The sequence below is a fragment of the Lissotriton vulgaris genome, chromosome 8 (assembly GCF_964263255.1).
Source record: "Lissotriton vulgaris chromosome 8, aLisVul1.2, whole genome shotgun sequence".
Lineage (NCBI taxonomy): Eukaryota > Metazoa > Chordata > Amphibia > Caudata > Salamandridae > Lissotriton > Lissotriton vulgaris.
This window is the reverse complement of record NC_141696.1, coordinates 1,110,841,208-1,110,860,663: the sequence shown is the minus strand read 5'-3', so window position 1 is coordinate 1,110,860,663 and position 19,456 is coordinate 1,110,841,208. Positions and strand designations below refer to the sequence as shown.

Genomic DNA, 19,456 nt, shown 5'->3' with positions numbered 1-19,456 from the left:
CACCCTGTAAACACAACACACAGAGAAGAATACGGAAGCAGGCCAGCTGTTACACTGAGAAACTCTGTGTGACAAACAACACAAGAAAATGGAGAACAAACCTTCTAGAAAATTACAAAATAACATATAAGACAGAGAGGCTATCATCTACATATCAAAGCAACAAAGAAGGCCCTAATAGAGCACATGGACAACCGCTCCAACTGTGGAAAAGAAATCTTAGCTATCATCAAGGACTTCACTTCACCAGCCGCCACCATGAACTGCATCACGCTCTCTCAAGAAACTACGTGACAACACCTCAGAATTCTTCAGCGAGAAAATCAGACATATAAAACAAATTTGAGACTCTACCGAACCCATTCAACCTTGCCTCCAGCCTACCTTCGAACACCCGTGGAAAACCTCTGATCGCCTGGATAGCACTTACTTTGGAGGAAACAGCCAGAATTATAACCATTTATTCTAGGGCACCTACAGACCCCTGCCCCACCACATCTACAACATGGGCACTGCCCCATCAGCAACATTCTCACCCATATCATGAACACCTCCATCACTTCTGAGATGCTCTTGGAAGTCTGTAAACACTAAGATGGTCAAGACACTGCTAAAGAAACCCTCAGCAGAACCCATAAAACTAGCAAACAGCCCGATCTCCATTCTACCTTACCAAGCCAAAGTGATAGAAAAAGCCATAAACAAGCAACTCTCTCACCACCTCAATGCACCCCAGCTCTGGGGAAACACGCAATCTGGTTTCCAGCCGAACCACAGCACTGAGACTGCCCTCATCGCAGCAACCAACGACATCAGGATAATCCTAGACTGTGGAGACACAGTAGCTGTCTATACTAGTCGACCTCTAACAGCCTTCAATACAGTCTCCCACTCCACCCTGATCAAAAGAGAACATGAGGCAGATATACAAGGACCCACTCTCAACTGGATATGCTCCTTCCTCACAGGAAGAACCCAGAGAGTTAACCTGTCACTCTACACATCAAAGGCCAAGAACCTAATATGTGGACCCCCCCAGGATCATCCTTAAGCCCTATGTTATTCAACATCTACATGACTCCGCTAGCGGACCTCACCAGGTCCTACATCATCAACATACTCTCCTATACAGATGATATCCAACTGATCCTCTCCCTTTCAGACAAGACCCTTACTACAAAGACATCCGAAAGCTTTTGCAGCAGGATACAGACTCGCACACTGAGACTGCAGGCACTGACTAGGAGGAGGAATCACAGTCCTGTAAAAGGAATTTTTCAACTGCACCACAAACGACGGTCCACAACATGCATGGCCGTGGTAACCATATGTAAGAAAACAACTGCCTCAAACTGAACAAGGATAAAACTGAAGTAGTGATCTTTGAGCGGAAAGCCTCCGTCTGCAATTCTACAGAGTGGACAGCTAAACTCGGACCCTCACCCACCCCCACCACCCATGCATGAAATCTTGGAATCATCCTGAGCGGCAAGCTCTAAATGACAGCTCAGGTAAACGCAGAGATCGCCACCTACTTTCACATCCTTAGGATGCTATGATTGATCCTCAAATGGCTTCATGGTCACACAGGTCTTGATCACTAGTAGACTCAATTAAGGCAACACGCTCTAAGCAAGAATCACAAAGGAACTCCTAAACAGGCTCCAAACAATCTTAAACGCTGCCGCAAGACTCCTGCTCAGTCTACAGCATTGCACCCACATCACCCCACACATGAAAGAACTACACTCGCTCCCAACCCGCTAACACATCCAATTGAAACTGCTCACACATACATACAAAGCACTAGACAACAACAGCCTGCATACCTTAACAGCTGCATACACTTCTACACATCTTCCAGGCAACTCCGCTCAGCCAGACTCTCACTTGCACACATACCCTGGATCCGCAAAGCCACAGCCGGTGCAAGCCTCCCCCCCCCCCCCCCCCCGTCCCCCCACTCCAGGGCCTCTATTGGAAGAAGTGGAGTAGATGGCACGAATGTTAGCATGGATCTTTGGGAGTAAAGTAATCACCCACCAAAATCGTTTGATCCGCTTGGGTGGATGGCCAATAAATTGCAGGAGATTGACAATCACACCATTCAAGGTGGTGGACTCCAAGCACCTGGAGTGTCGGAAGCCTTTACTAGGTAGCTATGCCGGGAACGGACTGCAGTATTTCATTGGATGAAATACAAAATGGACCTAAAAATTCTGCTGACCATTTTAAACTCATTAATTTATGATTGGACTCCTTCATGAATTCGAGATGTTGTAAAGTCCATGGCAGAAGATTGTCTCTCTCGTTATGGGTGGCTAGTTGGTTATCTCCCAATCTAGACTACTTCCTGTTAGTAATATGGGTCAGTAAGTTAAGTGCGTCCTGTGGACAATTGTGTAACATTAAGGTCAAAAATTGAAAGTGCTGCCAGGCTGGTTCAGTTTTCCATGCTTTTGGGATGGATAAATCCAGTACTATGGCGATATGTGATTGTGACACAGCACTATGCAAAGTAAGACACTTGTAACTGCACATGCTGTCCATAAGGCTTGCATTTTCCAGTTTTTTTCAGATTTTTCCATCTCCAACAGCTGAGCAGATAGACCGCATGGAGAGTTAAAAGAACAGGATGAGATTTCCTTTAATGATGACATACATTTGAAATGTAATGCTAATATTTACCCTTGGGTGTATTGTTATGTTATATTTGATTGCTTAACTTTCTAAAACACAACATGCATAAAGATATGAGTGCATGTTTATCAGTTAAACAGATGTCGAAATATACGATCTCACAACCTAATTTATTCACTAAACACAAAGTAAATATGGATAAATATCGATACGATGACCAAAAAATAAAGTTGGATTAATACAGATGGAAATGTTAAAAAAGAAATACCATAAAACCGATACCCTAAGTTATACATAAAGCACGTTATTATTATTATAAATATTGAGAAGTAAACTATGGTCTTTGGCAAAGCTGCTGTGGTTACAAATACAGACATGCAATACATACAGCGTGCCAGCCATTTGATGGCAAAGTGTTCTTATTTTATTAATGTCCTGAAAACAAATTTACTTCTTCCTGTATAGTTCACCGGGCTTTAAAATATGTTGTGATGGCGAGTAACATCTGGAGTGGCATATGCCTCAGCTGCCCTTAAATGCATTTTTTTAGTGCAGACCGCGTCTATCTGAATGTTGAGTTTTTAAGTGCTGTTCTTCTTCTTCAGAGTAGAATTTGGTTCGTTTTAACCACTTCCTTTTACTGGTTCCTGTTTTTCGTACTGATCTCTGTTGCACAACCAGCCTTCAACTCATGACCACCTTCATGTCACGATAACTAACACATCCATTGTCAAATTAATAAAATGAGGCATATTTTTATCAGTGGTCCCACGCATTTCAGCATCTGATATTACATAACTCTTACTTTCCAACGTGTCTTATTCTGTTTCTCCAGAAGCAATTCATTCAAGTTTTCCCTCTTGTAAGGTTAGCACTTTCAGTTTATGGTGCCTGGTTATTGTGAAAAAAACAGAAATGCATAAAAACGTGTCCGCCAATCTATTCCCATCTGCCCCATAACAAGTGTTACCACCGCATGCATCTTCGCATGGCACCAAATGCAATATGACTAGATTGATCCCAGATGTGCCGGTATCTATTTTTGGATCCATTTCCATCTATAACTATTTTTGGTAATCTTAGAGGCATTCATCCTGATATATTTTTATTCTGCGAAGTAAAAGTTAAAAAAAAGTTGCTATCATATTTATTTATTGAAAAATTACTTATGGCATCTGGATATGTGTGCAATCGCATTGTTGCAAGTGGCCAAAACACACAGAACAACACTCTCCTATTAAAGCATTCACTTTGTTGCATATTCATACTAATCCATTTAAGTTTGACTAAGAAGTTTTTTCCCTCTGTTTTTTTAAACACCCAGGGCTCAATCTGGACCGTTTTTAGCCTGTCACAATTAACAGCATGTGGAGCAGATGAAAAAACACCTTTGCATTTTTAATACCTTTTTAATGTTAAAGGAAATGGAAATAGAATAGTATTCATATGTATAAATCTATACCTTAATTAAATTGTAGTACAAACCCATCATTGTTTAACCAAATATTAATCGGCATCAGGCCTCAAAGTTTTCGTAATCTGGCACTAATTGAGCTGAAATTCTCCAACTGCATCTTTTTTTACCTCCTAGAACATGGTAACGTCCCCTCAAAGGAGCAGTTTCTATCCGCAGGCACAATTAACGTTTTGTTGGGCATCCTGGAGCTTGATAATATTCAGGGTATTATGGTCTTGGGTGGAACTTTGATGCGACTTGGGTGGGGGTATCGGGTGGGACTTTAAAGGGAATTGCTCTTGGGTAAGGCTTCAAAGTAACTTCAGCATATCAGTTCTGTAGTCTGAGGAGCGGGCATCCACAACAGGTGCTGATGCCCATTGGAGCCACAACTTCTTGCCTTTTGGCTCTGCTGGTTACATGAGGTTTGTATTTGTTCGTGCAAAGCTCTAGGTCAGATGATGGTGATGGAGCTCTAGGGTTCTCCGGCTGCGGTATGTCAAAATATCAATACCAAAAATATTGTCTGACATAAAATTCATGGTCCAAACCAAATATCGTTTATAAAAGTATTGCTCTCTTGGGTGTAGATTTTCCATTATTGACTCCAATTGAGCAATATTTTGAAAAGCCAGATTTAGGGCATTACTTTAGTTTCAGGTCATATTTAGGCCACAATATACTAGTACCACACCTTTGGGGTGGTTCTAGCTGTAAGCACTGCAAAACTAGAAAAGCAGCCTGAAGCAAGCTGAAACTGCAGCGCAGGCCAAGTATTCAAGGGCAATGTTGCCATATAAGGGTCGCAGGGACCCAGAAGCTACAAGACCAGTTTGGCCTACATTTATACATTAGAAGTTACTGCTCACCTCACCTACTCTGCACTCTCAAACTTTGCTCGTCTGGATGTGTTTATAGGGGACAGTCATTGTGCACACAGAGGCTCGCTGTCCCATATGAGCCACACATTCAAACCGTACACACTCACTCGACACACATACTGAATGTCAGTACAAGAGTCTGGATGCCACGAAGTGTAACACTTCCCTTCCGAAGCTGGTAGGCCAAACACCTTTCTGACACAGGCAAAAGGTCTGTTCGGGCCTATTTGCAAAAATTGGTGTACTGCCACCCCTGCTTCTTGTCAGCAACTTAGGACATGGACCGTAGTACCACGTCAACCAGGAGGACACGCTTGGTATGCCCCGTCCAGGTCACAGGGCCCATTTCTGGACCTTAGTTTTATCAAGGATAGATCTAGGTCCCAGTGCACTCGCTAGATTAGCATCTTTAACCCCTTCCACGCTGATGACGAGCTGGGCTCGTCATGGCGTAGCCTCCTCGCACGCTGATGACGAGCCCAGCTCGTCACGTAACATGTGATTTTAAAAATCTCAGCGTGCGAGCGGAATTCCGCTAGCGCGCATGAGGTTAAGAAGTCGGGATACCAGTTTTACATGCAGTTGTGTCACTCAACCCAGGGTGCACTCCCGTGTACCATACAATGGTCATTCCCAACCCAACAATTTTCACATTTTCAAACCTATGCTTTGTGAATCAGTCCTGTCATGTGAGGACTATAAGGTAATCATAACACATTGTGTTTCACAGGCCTGACTAGTAGAACTAACCCCTGAAAAATCGAAGTAAAAACACATGTTCTCATATATAAAACTTAAAATGTACCATTTCGTTTGGCACACAATCTACATGAAAAAACATAAATGGTACATATTTATTTATTACACCTGGATTTAAATAATGCTCTTTCATTCTGCATCACTGAGAGAGAAATTGCAGGATCAGAAAATTCAGTTGAGCAAATCTACTTTTTATTTCATTGCGTTTATTCTGTTTGTTATGGTGTACAGTTGGCATTGTTGATGTCTATTCCGCTGATGTCTTCTGTGCATGCACCTTTATTTTTGATTGATTTTTTTTTTGTGTACAGGTTATTAGAAAATGTCCATAGAAAATGTGAAAATTGTTTAAAAACTGTACAAATAACATTAATATTGTAAATCTTTCAAGCCTGCCGTTAATGGGTAAGGCCACTGAGAAGGTTGTTACCAACTAACTACATAAGATCAAAAAAGCAGTGCCCTCTTTGAAAACCCTCAGCTCGGGCTCGCGCTCCAAAGCAGGAAAGAGCCTGAAGCCATCCAAGTCTGCAGCTCCTCAACAATGGTGACACCTATCTCCTCATCCAGCTTTTCACATCTTTTACCATCAACTAGTACCTAACACTGTTACATGCACAATGTTTTCAACAACATCATTCTGCAATGCGGAACAGAGCCCAACTTACCTATATGCATTTCTCCACATCTAAGCTCCTTCCAGCCTCCTGTACCATCCGTAAGGTTCCATCCCCATGCCAGTTCCTACAGACTGTCAGGAACGTCAATGTCCACCTGTATGTGGATAACCTGCAACTTAATCTAAAAGTGTCACTTAGCTACAGTATTGAGCACCTGAAGAACTGGCTTACTGCAGTCAAAGCCTGGATGTCCAAGCCCTACCGAAAAGAATTATGGAAGTCCAAGGTTAACCTGAAGCTTAAAAACCCTCAAGACATAATTTGTGCTGGAAACAATGCAGATGCAATTTGATTTTCTAAGATGAATCTTGATGGATTCACTTGTCAACAACCCAGAGCCCCTGGGCTTCTAAATTGACACTCATCTCAACTTCAGAGCTTGCATCCCACACAACAAATACTGCCTGCCATCAATTGATCCTGCTCTGCAGGGTGATGCATTTACTGCAAGAAGTAGGCGTTTAACAGTTTTTCAAACTCTGGCCATTTTCTGTCTCAACGCAGCCAACCCTTTAGTGGCTAGTGTGCCTCAGATCCAAGTCACTGTGCTGAAGACTGCCCGCCACGCAGCAGAGCACCTCCTCAAGTTTTTCTCAAGTACAACCAGAGCATACCACACTGTTGGGACAGGAATGTCCCCCGCTTGGTATATAATTGTGTCCACAGCTCTATGTGCCCAATTTCGATTATTTGGTATCCTATTTTTATTTTTGGCCCCAGTCTTTCACTAAATGAACGTGTGTATGAATGTCTAGACCTGCCTGCCTTTGACATGAGACTGGCCCTAGGCTTGTCCTGGACCTGGAGGGGCACGCCAAGTGAGCCCTCAGTATTGACAGAGGACTACAATCCCTCTCACAGGTTCATGCATATAGCATGGTTTTAGCAGCATACCATGTTTTGCAGTGATCTTTCTTTAAGAGGCATCTTTAGCAGTGTCATAGAAGTGGAAGGTTGCCGGCCCACTCTTGTGAATTTCTGCTGTTAACAGTGAATGCGGAATCCTAGTGCTGAGAGCCTCAGCGTGTGCAGGAATGCTTGTTGCACAGGATCTGAGTGTATGAGCGTACCAAAGTAATACAGGCCTGCGGGTTCTACTTTGGAAACCCCTGGCATGTTCATGTGCACATAGAGGTGTGGTTGCTTTCCCAAACAGTGGCAATGTACTGCTGTCATTCTAACCTTGGACAGAGGAAACTCAGACACTGAGGTGGGGAAAGAAGAGACCCTCAAGCTTCTCCTTCATAAATTCGATTAGTTCCTTTTGAGACAGAGGGCTGCTGGGTAGTCTTTCTGGACCTGCCATTTGCTGGATGGTAGGGGTGAAGTGTGGGACTGCATTTTGTGTTGAAGGGTCCTTTACATAAGGGCCAGACCTTAATTTCTCTTCCTGATCATTTTCCGGTGTGGCTAATGGTCGGGTGTGAACTGATCACATCTCTCTGTGTCTATGTTGTGGGTGCTCCTATCTGGGGACAACCCTGCTGTGAAAAGCATCACTCAAGACAAAGGCTGAGTCTGAAAGACAGCCTGAGGAGCACACAGTAAAAGAGAGCCTACCCAAAACCAGTTCTGAAAAGGCAAAATAAGAATACACATCCCCAATTTGCCACCCTGTACAGGAGTGGGAGCCACTGACCTATTTGTTGTTCCAGCACCAAGTTTTCGCTGATCAAGGAGGGGGTGCTCCGTAGAGTACTATACTGCAAAAGGTAGTGTCTGCCTGACAGCCAGATTCCTATAGGGGAGGGGACATCACATGGAGTCTGATATGGGGGAAGAACTGCCTATCTTGTCTTGAAAAGCTGAAGAGTCTAGCCTGAGTGAGAGGAAAGGAGTGAGTCTACCTTACAGGAGGAGCTTACTGCTGATGTGGATATAAACAATTGACCCTAGTACTGTGGTCTGTCCACCAAGAGACACACAACTAATGTTGCTGGTGGTCTAGCCTGGGAGTCGGTCATGGAAATCAAGTGAAACGCTACATTTCTGAAGCATACCTGAGCGTCTCTGCCATCAACTCCGACATCAGTGATGGCACCAGTCGCCCGAAATTGCCTGAATAACCTGCTCACGAAAGATGATTACCACAAGAGTCCTGCACCTGCATGGAGGACTGTGTAATCCCATGTTGCAAAGAGCCCCAGCGTAACCATCATTAAGTCCCACCAGATCGGAGGAACCTGCGCTGATGTCTTGAGGACTGTGCGAAGCTGCTTTCACCCACCTGGGAAGTGCGGCTTAGATCTAAGCTTCACCCATGCCTAGCACAACTCTGGTTAGCACAGGTTGAGAGCAAATGGCCTGCGGCTGCTGCCGTTGCCCAGCGAACTGGTTTAAAACTCTTAGGCTGCTCCACTCGTGGAGACTACTTCAGTGCTTAATTTGTAAAATATTAAGTGCAGGTGCTATCATTTTCTTAGGCTGCCACACCCACTCTCCATGGCTCCGCCCACTTCCTCCATGGGCTCCACCCACTTCTGTTATCGGCTCCGCCCACAAACATATGCCTCAACACATCAGAGTTGCCTCCTAACTCCTTGAGGTCTGCAAGAAGCTGAAGACTTGGCTCTTCGCATAAGCACCTAGGGGTCCTCACACTTGCCGATGCACCTGGACACCCTCTCAAGTCATTAGTGCGCTAATCAAATCAATATAACATAACATATGGGAAGCTAGTATGACAACAACTTAAAAGTGAACGCAAATTAGAGAATGTGTGTATATCTCAAAATGCAGTTTTAGGAAAGGTTATTTGAGGACTTGAGGCAGCTTTGCAAACTTAAAGAGAATGTGTTTGTACTGTGCTGTTTAAAAGAAAGGAAAGGATGAAGGAATGAATATAGTAAAGAAAGTAGCAACAAATGCAAAATGGAAGGAGTACTGGAGTGAGAAAATATATAAGTAATGGATGAATGAAGAAGGAAATAAAAAAATGTGAAAGGAAGAAATTAACGGATAGAGAAAGGAAGGAAGTGAACTATGTGGGATGAATGAACAGAAAGAAGAAAGGAAAGGAGGAAGAAAAGTAGAAGGAAGGGTTGAGGATAAGAACGGAAGAAATTAAAGAAAGGATGAAGGGAGCAGCATGAAAAAAATACTAAGGAACAAATGAAGGAAGAAGGAAGAAATGCACTGAGGGAGGAGGCTGTGAAGGCTGACGGCTTAAAGTTCCCTGGCCTTAACGAGATTGTGCGCTCTGACACAACAACATTAAAATTTAATCGACATTAATAGCATTATCTGTGCATAATCAAAATTCAAAAAGTTGTGACAAGTACTTGAAGTGAAGTGGCAGGCCGTGTGCGGTGGCCGTGGGCAGACTTCAATCATCTTCAGAACCAGCCAGCTGCAGTGTGGTCTGGCGCGTGGGCATCTGACTCAAGCTAAGTCAAGCAGCTGGCTGCCAGTGACCCCGTGGCAATTATCTGCCGGTCAGTGCAGACGAAGCTGCGGCCAGCAGTGTTCTCTACTTCAGTCACAGTGACTGCAACGTAAGCCCCCCATAGCGTGGGATGTCCGGTCGAGCTGCAGGTGCGAGCTGCACATTCTCAGTGCTGGCAAAGCAACTCCGAGCACAGAACACCATTATTGCCGCACCCGGCGCCACCCCAACAGGCAGTAGGCACAAGACTCAGTGAGGCCCGCTCAGGTGCCAATAGTAGCTATTGGATACATGGGTCACCTTGACGGCCCTGGGTACCATCAGAGAGGATTGCGTGTTAGGACGGAGCCATTCTTATAGGTTGAAGGTAGCCCATACCATACAGTACAATGCTGTGGCCCCACTGTCTAGCCTGACCGAGATCTCCTTGCCCAGCAGTCAAACGTCATTTCCGGTTCATCGCGTTTGTACTTGTATATTCTCGTAGGCTGTTTTTGTCCTTTCTTGTTTACTAAGGCTGTGGATTTGACCAGTTTGCGCTAATGTGTTTTTCGAACTGGCCCTTTCCCCCTCATTGAGCTGCGGAGTTACTAAGCGCATAACGCATAGCTGCCAAGGTTTCAGATTGCCATGTGTGACATTTTTTTAATTTCTGTGAAATTATGAGACATTACAACGACTAAGAGTGACACTTTCTCTCGAGCAGAAATCATGCAATGAAGACGAGGGAAACTTCTAAATAACAGAAATTACAGACATTTGAGCAACAAGAAACTCCCCCTGCCCGCCCCCCTCCCTCGTCCCTGCCTGGGCCCCAGTGCTGAGAGAGCAGCGAGAGTAAGCCTGGCTGGTAAAACGGTCACGCACTGACCCGTAGTCTGGAAAGATAAACCCAATTAGTCAGGGCTCCCATTATAAGGATGAGAAGACAGTGCAGCCCTGCGGCCGGGCCTGCAGATTTACTGTGATTAAATCGATCTGCAGATAAACCTGGCTCATTCAGAAGGATGATGAGACAGAGCATCCCTCACAGCAGATTGTAAACTATATTGATTGTGTGTGACTAAAATAATTTATCAGATATCAGACTGTGCGTGCCACTCCGGGGCGGCGCTGACACAAGCACTAATTATTAAACTCTGCATAGCTGCCAAGGTTTCAGATTGCTATGTGACATTTTCATAATTTTAGTGTCATTATGAGTGACATACAGTGACTATGAGTGACACTTTCTTGTGTACAAAATCAAGCAATGAATATGAGATAAACATAAATATCTGAAATTACACCAATTTGAGCAACAAAACACTCTAAGGAAATCTTAAAACTTTTGCACAGCACCAGAAATGGAAGGGCACCAACTTCACATGAAGGCCTGTAGTGATAAATGATTGCAAAATTGCTATTGAACTAAAAGAGCTCGTGACAAGTGTACAGTGTACTACAGCTGCAGGGATGGCCTTGCACCGGAGCGGTGATTCACACAGTAAAACTCTCAGCTCCTCTGGCCAGCTCTGCTCCCTGAAAGTGTTTCAGGGCTGCTTGATAGTGCTGGCGCTGTCCTCCAAACTGTGACAAACGCACACGACTGGAGGGAGGACTTCACTGGTAAGTGTGAAGTTCAGTTCCGTCTGGCCTGCCAATTATTTCCAGATAGGGCGGGCGGCAGGCTGCAGTTTGAAAAAACATCCTGCGCCTACACCAAAAACTCAACCTCACACACAACACAGATCAGGTAAGTGTTGTGCACGAAACCAACTGGACAGGTGACAAGGGAAAAATGAAAAGTAAGATGTTTTCATGTAAAAGCACCCACCGGTGAAAAGGGACAACATGCCAAAACCAGCTGCATTATTATTGATTGCATAGGCCTAGTAATGCATGTCGTTTTTAAATCGTCACACAGTTCAAATTTACCACCAGTCAATGCTACAAATGTCCCAAAAATATATTGTTTACTGACACAATCAAAAACTTTGCAAACGAAATAATAAATTATGAAGCAGGCATATTTATGGCTTACCTGAATGGAGGAAAGCAAACAGCTAATAACACTGCGTGCCGTCGGCGCATGGTTTTGGCCAAAGTAGCATGTAACTGGCAGCCAGCCCCTTAACAATACCACTGACTGCCCTGTCTCTCGGTCTCTCCTCGGGATCAGACTGTGTTAATTGGAGTGCGGCCGGGCGGTGCAAAGTGTCATCATGGTGCTGCACCTCGCACTCTCCACAGCCCCCCCTCCCCCCCCCCCCCCCCCCCCCCCCCGTTGGGTCTATGCCGCCTTGAGTTTCTACAGTCTGTCTCCTGGCCACTGCTAGCCCTGGTATGACCTGGGCTCAGCTCTGGCCCAACGTCGAGCGAAAAGGGTGACGACTGCCGTGATCCAGAGCAGACGGCTTCCCCTGGGATGCTGCCTTAAAGTAGGCCTCCGTCCCGGGCCTTGTGACTGGGGGAGCGGGCGCACATTAGACTGAAGGCCTGTCCAGGCATATGGGGCAACAGGAAGGGGAGGCTAACAGAGAGTCACTCACTCAGGTCGAGGCTGCAGCTGTGCCCATCCCGCCTGTCTAACGGCCGTCGGGTTAATTATATTATATTAGAGTATTGCCTCGTCCTCCTACGCAGACAGCCGGCAGCACAACGGCGCCACAGAGCTGCCCGTAACGCAACTGCTGAGGGCAGGCCCTGCCCGGGTATCCGGGCAGATTGCAACATTGTAGCACACCACTAGTGAGAGCATGATATTTAACTATTTAGTGATACTGAGCCTGGCAAGTCAAAAGTCGTCTGCTGTGGCCCGGGCCGGGCGCAGAGCACACAGGTGTCAGAGGCGGCGCCGGCGGCCCCGTTTCAGCGTTGTCATCAGAGTGCCGGTCAGTGGCACAAATGCTTAAGTGTGACAATGCATTTAGCACCACGCTGAAATGCGTTAGAGAAGCAAAGCATGCTTTTTTCACTGATTGGGACAATTGTTTAACAATTACTGGGGCTACCGCTCGGGTTAAGGAAACTTTCATAGACCCGGCCCTGAGAAAAAAGTGCCGGTGCTAAGCACCGGAAAGCACCGGCACAAATTAAGCACTGGACTACTTGCTAAAGGAGAGAGTGTACTGGACCTCCACTCGCTACTGCACCACAAGACCCTAGATCACCATAGGTGGGTGGGTAGAGACAGAAGAGGCCAGCCTGCTACTATATTACACTTGCACCCATTCATCGGGCACCTGATAACTTTTATGTTGTATGTGGTATTCTGTCTTATAGTAGAATAAAGTACTTTTCTTAAAAAGAAAAAAAAGAGAGAATCTGCGTGCTTTACAGTAACATTAGTAGCACTGTTGGATTGTGGGACGTTGTGTGGAGTGCTGATCGTGCCTTAACCCCACATTGATCTCGCTGAATTGCTGAGCCTGTGACTGTTTGCCGTCGCTACCACAGAGAGTCAACTGCTGAAGGGGATATACCTGGCTGAGTTTTTTGCGCAATGCTAGGATGGACCCGGGTTTAACACATACCCACAAAGAACAAGTCTGGCTCCCACCGCCCATCTGCATTAAATTCAAGACATGCGACACTATCTACAAGGCAGTCAACGCTTGTACTACACCATACCTAACAACCAAGAGTAAGACTGCTGAGGGCAAGTACAGAACTTTGTTGACTAGAAATCAGTAAATCTAGTTTGATTGTGCTTTTTAATAAAAATAAAAATTATGCTGGTTTTAAATGTGATTAGTTAGAATACCTAGACCTCGGTTTACAGGACTAGGCCTAGTCAGCCTACATTCACATTCATTTTATAGTGTATAGAAAGAAATGTGGTTTTAAATTACACAAACATGTTTCATATGTGCATGTTTCTCTTCTGTGTCTTTCCAAATTAGAAAATAAGGGAAATCGATTTAATTTCCTGGTGCTGTTTACTTGTCGATCTGAAATGTATTCATTTGTGTTCGTTGAGAAGAAAGCCATGTGCTGAATGTTTAGGTATTTGCAACACATTCAAGGTTATTTGCCCAAGACATCAGTTTTACTGTCTATTTGTATTTGTTGCACAATTGTCACGTTATTTCCTTCAGTTTCTTGTAGATCTTACAATATTTATGCATGAAAGAAGGTGTTCCTAAATGTTTCTTTTTTGATGTACCATATTTTCTTGAAAAGCTATTGGTTTATGTGTATGTAATTTTCTTAGTGTAGTTCAAAAATGTCAGAACTCACCATGGCGTGTGTGTGGATTTTACTGCCTGAAACCTTTAAAATGCACCCTTTTTGTGGGGGATGCACCAGACATTTTGCTTACTTCCACAAAGGCACACGCCACGCCGGCCTGTTTTTTTTGTCTTTTTAACTGCGTTAGACTGTCTACTGACTTAATAATTAAACTATATGAGCAGATTTTATGCTATTCGTCTTGCTGAACTATACTTCGGTTCTGGCTGTTCATTTTCTTTAAAGGATAACCTTATGTTAATCCTCTCGCATTTGATGCATTATTGATGCTGATTTGAATTTGAGTAACTACTTTTTGCCTCCTATAATGATTCTTAAATATTAATAAACCTTTATGGTTTTGACTTCAAACATTGTCCTGTGAAGGTTTCTTTAATTGCTTCAAAGGCCATCGTCTTAAAGACTCACACGGCCCCAGTCCAGCATCTCAACTCTTTTGATGTATTAATTAAAAGTACAGCAAAGAGAGAGAAGGGAACATGTCAGGTTCTCCTAGGATTTGGTATGCCGCCCCCATTGAGATCCATCAGACTCCATCCCTCTTCCACTTTTACAAGTAGAAAACCTAGGTCTTCAAAAAATAAGCTATCACAAAGTAGCTAGTCGCTACACCATGAGGTTCTGTGTCACTTTAGTACCTATTACGGGGCCTCCCGATATACAAACAAGTAGTATCCCCTCAGTATGCGACAATGGAGAGATGTGGATAAGACTAGAGTACATGAGTCAAAAATGATTGTTGCCCCACACTATTAGTGTGTTGCATCCTATATGAGGTCATTAACCTCAGTCATGGCACACCTAATGGGAGGGGAGAGGGAATTTGGGAGGAGTTGTACTTTTTTTTATAGTTGCCATTATGATGTATACTTTAGTAAATAGCTCTCGGAGTGCAGAAGGATGAATGACATGTTGGATAATAAAACATATTGATGAAAAAATTTATTCTCGCATAGCTTAATGCTTACTGAAACCATTATCAGCCTGAAGGACAGACACCTGATCCAGGAGTAAATTGAAGTACCAAATGTAATATTGCTCAGTACAATTTGTATTAAAAAACAGAGTTCCCAATCAGGTACTTGATCATCTCTGAGGAATTCCCACTTACACCCCACCTTCACTATCAACCGGAACTTCTATAGTTCACTTCTCTGCTTCACCCCTAAACCCTTCTCTTCTAATTGTATGTCCCCTCTGCCTCATTCATGCCTCCCCCACTCCCTATGCACTACCCTCTCTAAAGAACCCTTTGTGTACAAGGTTTCACTGCATTGTAGCTAGATTTGCGCTCTGTGTGTTAATTCATACATACGTGGATAGATCTTCAACAGTTGAACTCAATTGTTGATCTACATTGCTGTTTTGTAAAAGGCGCAAAGGGCCCTATTGGGCATCACAGCACACAGAACATGGAGGGATGAGTTGGAAATGGGGATATTTTGAGTATGTAGAGCAGAGTGCTCACGTTCCTAGGCCCATGCATGACTGGCTCATTCAGTCCAGGACTTTTCTTTACATTCTGCAATTTGTAGTCTTGATTTTGCGAATTGTATAAAAGGGACTACAAATCCCAAAATGCACAGGTAAAATTGGACTGGGGGGTCCCCTCCTATGGCCCTAGTTGCAAGGAGACATATTCTGCAGGTTTGTCCTGCAATTAAGCCTCATGCCCTGCTGCCCACACAGAGGCACCTAAAATAACTAGAATAAGGTTACGATATTATCATTTTATTTTTATTTTTGAGTAGTGAGGCGACGCTCCTACGCCTTAGCGGAGGAGCCGCCACTGGTTACCAGAAGACTTCACGTCATCCATGACACAGTGCTTCAATCGTAATCACGAAATATCTCCCACTTGGTTTATCGTGTCTACTATTATTACAGGGTGACAAAGGAATCTGGTACCCTTGTTTATTAGAGACTTTTACAATGCCAGCTATGTGTGAGACTTAACTAAGTGCCGTCTAAGTTCACTTCGTCGATGTAGAATGATGCAAAATGCATAAAGTCAAAAAGTGTTGTTGTTGTTTCCAGTACTTTTGTGTGTTAACGCGCGTTCCTGTTTTTTTGTCTCGCAGCTGGGCGACCCTTCCATTTTCCCTGCTGTCATCGTGGAGCATGTCCCCAGCGCTGACATCCTGCACAGTTACTCGGGGTTAACCTGCACCGATGACCCCAATGACATGATTACCGAGAGCTCCCTGGATGTGGCTGAGGAGCAGATCATCGACGAGGACGATGACGACATCACTCTCACAGGTTAGTTAGCCAAGCGCTTCAATGCTCTTTAAACGGGAAGGTGGTGGTGACGTAAAGCAAGTTTCCACTCTCTCGTTGTCTGCAGATTGCAGCGAGAGCTTTTACAACAACAACAAAAACCATAAACTGAACGTCATTCCTTAACATCAATATTCGGCAGCCCTAGGCGTCCAAAGATTCGCATATGTGTATCGCCTGCCACCTTGTGGCTACTTTCTGAACTACCATTGAAAATGGAAAAAGCCTATCATCGATTGGCGCGAGTATCTGTCGCTGTGTCAAGAAGACTGAAACCGGTTGTGAAGGTTTTCTGGCGGCCTTCACTTCGCAGTAGTGTTTTTTTCTTACAGCATTATTTCTCATGATTCTTGATTAATTATTACCCACTGCGAATATTTCCTTCATCGCACTGCAGGAAGGGAAACCTGTATTGTTTGGATGTTTAACACTTCTTAAGCCTTGATTTTGAGTGAGGGTTTTGCTGCACCTGTAAACACCGATGCCACAGGATGCGATCTATAACTAGGGTGACCAGCTTTTGAGAAGCAAAAACCGGTGTCTGGCCTGTTCCGATATTATATATAATTATATATATGTATGTATGTATAATATATATATATATATATATATATATATATATATATAGATAGATAGATAGATAGATAGATAGATAGATAGATATATATATATATATATATATATATATAGATAGATATATATATATATATATATATATATATATAAGAATTATTTCACGCAGTTTGCAGCGCAGAAATCAAGCCCACCAGTCGGGTATCGTAGGAGCCGCTGTTATTCAGCAGGAAACATATGTGTGTGTATATGTATATATATATATATATATATATATATATATGTATATGAAACAATACTCGTCTTGGCGCAGCCCGCGCCGCCAATTAGTACTTCAATTGGTTTTCAAAGAACGAAGAGTTGAACCCAATTTTGGTTCCAAACAACAAGGTGCTTTATTTATGCATGTTGCTGAGCATGATCATTTCATGTTAAAATCAGTATTTGACCCTTGGAGAGAACACCATTCCAAGATGGCGCCCACAGTGGCGTAAGGGTTGTAGTCCTATGTCCATGACAATGCCTATGGTTTATGTGTATGTTTATAACATGGACTGTTAGATGTGGACGAATGACACACTGACGAAGGCTCACGCCGAAACGCGTCTGTGCTTTTCTTTTTCCCTCTGATTAAACCCCGGTTTGACTTTGTTCCGCGAGTGCTGCCTCTTTCTTTTGGACTTTGGGAGAGTCGAGCGTAATGTGAGGCGGTTTCCCCACGAGCCGCTAGCAGCACCCGTTCCTGAGTGCACAGCTTTTCTGTGGGAAATGAGCGTGTTCCGAAGAGGAGTTATGCTGTGCACCGCTGTAGCTGCTGGAAAACGATAAACGCAAGGAGAACGTTGAAAACCGGCGAGGACGCCGTGGCTGGGCAGCGCTGGACTGGTCCGGGGCTCCTGAGATCGACGATCCTGCCGGTGAGCTATCTGCTTTCTTTCCGTGTATCACGCAAATGCTTAGCGTGTAGCAGTATTGAACAGTAGAACGTCAGCGGTATCAAAGTCAGCCGGGCGCGAGGGAAATAACAAGCACCAGGGGTTGCTTAGCAACAGTCTGAGCAATACCCTTTGTGATCATCTACAGTCACAAAACACGGAAGAATGTTTTCTGACTCAGAGCGCATGAGTGCAGCAAAGGACATGTTCAAGCGCAAGGGGGCTCCAGCAAAGGCGGCGGATAAAACAACAGTCCCTGCTGAATCTACACAGGAGCGCAAATTAAAGGACATTTTCGTCAAGTTGGAGAAACTACATGAGCGCGAAGTGCGCAAATGGTGGGAGGCGACGAGCCTCACAAACTACATTGAGGAGAAAAGAGTACCAAGGGGGCTGAGAGTACACACAGTACCTTCATACGAGCATCCTGACCCCCAGCTCCTAACAGACTGGTTCGACCACACGGCTTCCTATTGCGAGGGCACACTGAAAATTCTAGTCAAGTATGCCTGGAGCGATAGGGGCAAAGTATTGGAGGAAATTGATGCTATAAATGAAGAGCTTGACACAGAAACGGATACGGGGGCCAAGGCAATAATATCCCAGCACAGAGACCAGATGAAAGGCAGGCTGGCAAAGTACGAGCAAAAAATTAGGATGCGCAAACAGGAGAAATATGAGCGTGATGCTAATGACTATGCAACTGGGCGCGTCCTAACGTACGCAAAAAAGTTTGATGCCCCGCGAAAAGCGCTTCAAAAGAGAACGATGACAGCATCAACAGCCTCTAGATCGGAAACCGAACCAGCTACATCAGAATCGGACCTGACGGAGAATGAGTCAGGAGACGAACAGCGAAGGCAGAATGATCAAGATTCGGAAGGCGGACGTCAAAACACACCAGATGCCCTACGTGAGATGACTCCTTTTCAGGAGGAATACGAGGTCCTCAAGAGCACATGGCTAAGGGGCGGAAAGAACAAACCGCCAGACGTGGAAACAAACACGGATGCAAGTGCCAGTGCCAGTGCCAGTGCGACAGCATCATCAAACGGAGGAGGAGGACGAGGAGGGCAGGTGGCGGGAAAAACCGGCAGAGGAAACGCAAGAACATCCCGTTGGACGAGCCGCCAAACAGCCAAGAAATAGGAACTACGAAATCATCAACTGGTACCGACGAAAACAACCAAAACAACCTAACTGTAGTGAATCTGACCAACAAACGATTGACGGAGGCGGAATTGGAAGTTCTGAGTCTAGGTCTCACGTTTTGTCCCTCCAATGACCTCGAGTATACACAGACTAGGATCGATTTATTTCGTTTCACTAGGAAGCTGAAGTTACATAAATACTTCAAAATGCGCCCACACTTGAGAAGTACCAAGAGAGGCCCAAAAGTCAATGAAATGGACATCTTAAGTGCTAAAGATCTACCAGCTATCGAGGCACTGGAGGACCTACGATTGGAGCAGGATCTGCAACAAGAACAAACAAACCTGACTATTGCCCAACGGGCAGTTCTTCAAGGGGTCGAACAGGAGAGAGAAGAGAGCACTTTCAAGCCTGCTTCGACCTTCGTGCCACAAACACCCTGGGACGCTATAGACGTCTTCACTGAGGCAATGAAAAGAGAC

At 44.5% G+C, this 19,456-nt stretch overlaps 1 protein-coding gene across 13 annotated transcripts in view; it reads left to right on the top strand.

Annotated features, from left to right (window-relative positions):
• The window catches only part of ELF1 (E74 like ETS transcription factor 1), a 665,417-nt gene that overhangs the window by 508,432 nt on the left and 137,529 nt on the right, over positions 1-19,456 (top strand). For all 13 annotated transcript variants that reach the window (XM_086934931.1, XM_086934923.1, XM_086934918.1 and 10 more), the window contains one exon: positions 16,116-16,296. In XM_086934931.1, the coding sequence (XP_086791057.1) occupies positions 16,116-16,296 (181 nt within the window). The remainder of the gene's footprint in view (positions 1-16,115; positions 16,297-19,456) is intronic.